Here is a 5,020-nt window from a genome sequence, read left to right on the forward strand (position 1 = left end):
TGAATGATCGAGAATTGCTTATTCAAACAGAAAATTTTCCAAAGATAGATCATGGTGTATATTAATTATCAACTGGCGACGGTGAATGTAGTTGGATGTGTTATGTTTAACGTGTTTCTTGCTAATTATAAAACAACACTTATAACATCATGTTGACAGTGTCGAAGAAATGAGTTGGAAAGTTGGTCCTTACGACGTCGAGGTTGGATTCAATCGATTGACATGTAGGACCAGTGTGTTTTGGGGCGGGCGCAGGGGGGGGGGGGGTCCGTTCAGAAACATAGCACGTGTTACGTTCGCACGAAACGTTCGCTTTTAATAAGAATTATGTGAACTTCAACATTTTGCATACCTCTAATTTCGATCTCAATAGAAATTGACAAATTTATGCAGACGTTTCGGATTAAAATAGAATATAGACAATGCGGCGAACATCAAATGTTACTTCGCACATGTAAGCAATACATGGAGCCTTATGAAAAAAGAATTCGGTATAGCCTGTCTGAAGTATTTTGTGACCGCATTGATATTGTATATGGGAATATCGTAAATATGCTGTGCCGTAATCCAGATGTACAATAGGTAATAAAGAAACCTGTCAAAAATGCCCTACACGCAGCAATGTACGATAACCCAATAATCTGGTTTATTTGCAAACGTTCGATTGTGAAATTCTTACAAGCATATCACGAATTTAATGAAACGACCCTTAAATGAAGACAAACGCACCGATCTGTACATACGCTTCTGTTCAGAGGATGTTATGCCAGACTAGAAACAAGTGAATATATTTTATACTGATCAAAATTGATATCCATAGTGCATTTATCTGTATATACCCTTACCAATAAAATTGAAGTTCATTTATCATATTGCACAAATTTATTGATACCACGCAATGGCACGGATTCATTTTCAGTGGTTATGCGTCGCGTTAACACAATTTCAAATAGGTTCACGCAACGAAGATGAAAATTATACTTAATGGTTCATTTGTTATGTTCTCAGGGGTTGGCAGACTTATATTATATATTACCTGAGTAATTGTTCAAACTTATCGAGATTGATATGCAACTCAGTACTGGATTACGTGTTTTATTTAGAGTTTGAAACACATAAATGTTAATATTTTAATCTAAGCAAGTTTAAACGTGCATGACTGATTGAGGAAGTCATATCCAAAATGTTTACAAATAATGATCGCTGTGTATATCCATTACTTGTCCATCTACACCAGCAGTAGAACTAACACACACGAACGAGGCACATAAAAAACGTACATGTACAAGACACAGCACACAAGACGAGACACAGCACACAAGACGAGACACAGCACAAAAGACGAGACATAGCACAAAAGACGAGACAAAGCGCAAAAGACGAGACACAGCAGAAAAGACGAGACATAGCACAAAAGACGAGACAAAGCACAAAAGACGAGACACAGCACAAAAGACGAGACATAGCACAAAAGACGAGACAAAGCACAAAAGACGAGACACAGCAGAAAAGACGAGACATAGCACAAAAGACGAGACACAGCACAAAAGACGAGACACAGCACAAAAGACGAGACACAGCACAAAAGACGAGACAAAGCACAAAAGACGAGACATAGCACAAAAGACGAGACAAAGCACAAAAGACGAAACACAGCAAAAAAGACGAGACAAAGCACAAAAGACGAGACACAGCACAAAAGACGAGACAAAGCACAAAAGACGAGACACAGCACAAAAGACGAGAAACGTACAGCACAAAAAACGAGACACAGCACAAAAGACGAGACACGGCATAAAAGACGAGATACAGCACAAAAGACGAGACACGGCACAAAAGACGAGACACAGCACAAAAGACGAGACACAGCACAAAGGAACGAGACTCATTTTTAAGTAAAATACATTTATTTTTGATTGGAGGTTTTTAAAAGGAGCGGATGGGGTTAGAATACAGCAAGAAATATCTTTGAAAACGTAATACGGCGTTGATGTTAATTGGTATGTTTTGTTGATAACGATTGTCAATTAAATCAAAGAGTTATACCTAATGTTTTCTGAACAATTTTAAGCCGCAATACATCCACATTCGTTTTAATAAGTACAATAGTTTGCAATCTTATTGGAGACCCTGCTTTAAGAATGTAAACGCCCAACGAAACCTAGTTTTTGTGAAAATAGACATGCATAAAAAGTACCTGAATACATTTTTGCGAACTCGCTTTTGTTTTGTTATGCTCTTAGTAAAGGTCAATTAATGTGAACATATGGGTTTAATATTCAGCCTTATGTACTCGTCTTAAACTTAAATGTTTACATGAACTTTGAATTTACAACCTATACATATCAGCGTTAAGGCAGTCGCGAACACAATGTTATCTTTTTGTCGAATGATCTTCTTAAGCTGAACATACGAAGGATGAACACTGCATTTATTTGGAATTCCTTGATGTGACAACCGATATTAATTATCGGGAATGAAAAATACTCTTGTAACATTTACAATACATAGGTTTGGGCTCTTAAATGAATACACCATACCGCACTGGATGTCAGGTCGATATGTCTTGTTACATGTATACTACTGATTACCGATTAGATATGTTACTGTTGTAAGCACGGTTCTTATCTATCGACTTGTCATCTCTATAACCAGTATATTTGTTTTATTCAAAGTTATGCATGTATATACCTGTAAGGACATACATCGTGGGTTTTACGTGTCATTTTTAGTTGACTTCGTCGGGGGAAATAGATGGTGTCGTAAATTAATATTTGTAATATTTAAATACACTGATAAAAAATATGCAGTACGAATATATAACCTGTTGAGCACTTACACATGCCTATATATGGCTCACACCTATGTACATGAGTGTGTCTCATTTATCCTGACAATGAACCTTTGTGGGCGAACCCAATCACTTCAGATAAAGGGCATAACATGCAGATAAGTTAGCGTTTCAAATTAACGATTCATCGGTATGCAATAACAAATATGATAAGTCTCGCGATCATAATCGTATTTAAGTCGTATAATTAAACACAAAAACTGTGCTGCGGAGTAATTAAGCGCATTAAACAAGACATTGAGTTTAATGTGTACGATTCAAAGATGAACCGAAAACTACCAATATGATGGTTACTAACGCCCATTTCACCGCAATTATTCGATGCATTTTAAAAAGGTACCTGTTCTCATGAAAGTTGATGGCGTTTTTTTTATGAAACTCGCGGTTGAGCCTTTGTGTTAAGAAATAATATCTATATTAGCCAGATGCGCATGGAATATGCGCCAGTCCATCATCACTTGGTGCGAACGGATTGCTTTATATTGGTAAATTTAAACATTGGACCTAAAAAAAAACCACAAGAATACAATTAAAAAAAGGAAAAAATGTAGTCCTCAACAGGGCTCGAACCACTGACCCCTGGAGATAAAAGTCTCCCGCCTAGACCACTCGGCCATCCGTGCTCCTGCTATAAACGAATGTATTTTTTAACTATATAAGCAATCCTCTTAGTTTCCCAAAATATAACGACAACAAAAGAACTTTCCAAATTATTCAATCGTTTCGCGTTGCAACGCTTTATAAATTTCAGGTTTTCAAATCGTCAAAAGATGCATATAATGGATATTTTAGAGCATAATAAATGTTCAGTATTACTTTTTCCTCACAAATATCATAACTAAAACGAAAATTTGCGAATCTGAAACAACTTTTTTTTATTTTGTCGATTTACCAAAACGTGAAAAGGCCCGTTTAACTCGAATTTACTTCAGAGAATCCCCAGCTATCGTCTGTACAGAAACTATACTTAATAATCACCTCATAACCAATATTGTTTGACAATTCTTGTATTTTAATCAGAAAACGTAGGTATGCAAAGATCCATTTTGATTTTTTTCTTTAACCCATTTGCCTAGCGTCTAGAAAAAAGGCCTTGGCAAACAGCGTAGACCCAGATGAGAGTCATCATGGTCTGCGCTGTTTGCTTAAAGGAAATTCTGTAAGAAATATTCTAAATATAGAAATAAATATACTAGACATCCCTAATTTTGGAAATAAATTGATCAAATTTAGACGGATGGGAGCGTCCACTAGGCATAAATGGCTTAATAATTATGAGGAGAGTGATGTCTTTGTATTTTTGAAATATCAGCGATGAATGTTGCACAGTACATTCCATTTGCTAATACCCATGCAAAATTATGTTTTCAGCTTTGGCATCCCATGATATAACCGAACAAATGTATGTGGTTAATATAAAGTTTTCAGTTATTTTGCTTTGATCACAAATACTTCATTTAATGAAACACAATATAGAACTACAATGACGTTATTGCCATACAAATAGAAAATCATTTCTGTTTGACGCGTAACGGATTCTGGCTCGACCTTTAAATGCAGTATTTCCGCATATGAATGATTAAACAGTATGACAAATAACTTTGATGTGATAACAAATGAGTATGGATGTGCATTTAAGGACCACGATTTTGCGTTGACATGTTTTTTGAATTTGTAAAATTGCATGTTTTCGTGCTGTATACTTGTATATCATCAAAGGCAGTGATGGTATGCGTGTATTCGTCGGTGCGAACGTAAACAAGACATATGCATTTGTTACAAATAATTTAATAAAACAAATAGACAACAAACACGAATTCCTGCTTAAATACTCGGCACCAACTTGTTTGATAGGGCAAGTTTAAAATATACTATCTATATAATATTCTACACACTAATTGTTCTATAAGAATGGGGGAATCTTCTGCAGATAAGTTTTCTTTTCTGCGTACAATATTTCATTATTTTTGTCGAATAAAATGCACAGCAATCTTACCAATACGTCTAAATCGGAAACATGTAGACACAAATGATGTACTAAGTCAACGAGATAAAAGTTGTGACAATATATAACAACCTGAAAAAGAACGCCCATTACGAGAATTACAATCAAACAAACATATGTTGATTTATTTGTGAAATAACTGTTTTATGAAAAAATCAAGCACA

The 5,020-nt window shown here is 35.5% G+C and overlaps 1 protein-coding gene across 1 annotated transcript; it reads left to right on the forward strand.

Moving 5' to 3' along the window:
- The first annotated feature begins 604 nt into the window (after positions 1-604).
- LOC127849722 (protein starmaker-like) lies at positions 605-1,899 on the forward strand. Its single transcript, XM_052382471.1, has 2 exons — positions 605-623; positions 1,238-1,899. Exons 1-2 carry the CDS (start codon positions 605-607, stop codon positions 1,897-1,899), a joined length of 681 nt encoding a protein of 226 aa, XP_052238431.1.
- Positions 1,900-5,020: the final 3,121 nt, after the last annotated feature.

This window comes from Dreissena polymorpha, chromosome 11 (assembly GCF_020536995.1).
Source record: "Dreissena polymorpha isolate Duluth1 chromosome 11, UMN_Dpol_1.0, whole genome shotgun sequence".
Classification (NCBI taxonomy): domain Eukaryota; kingdom Metazoa; phylum Mollusca; class Bivalvia; order Myida; family Dreissenidae; genus Dreissena; species Dreissena polymorpha.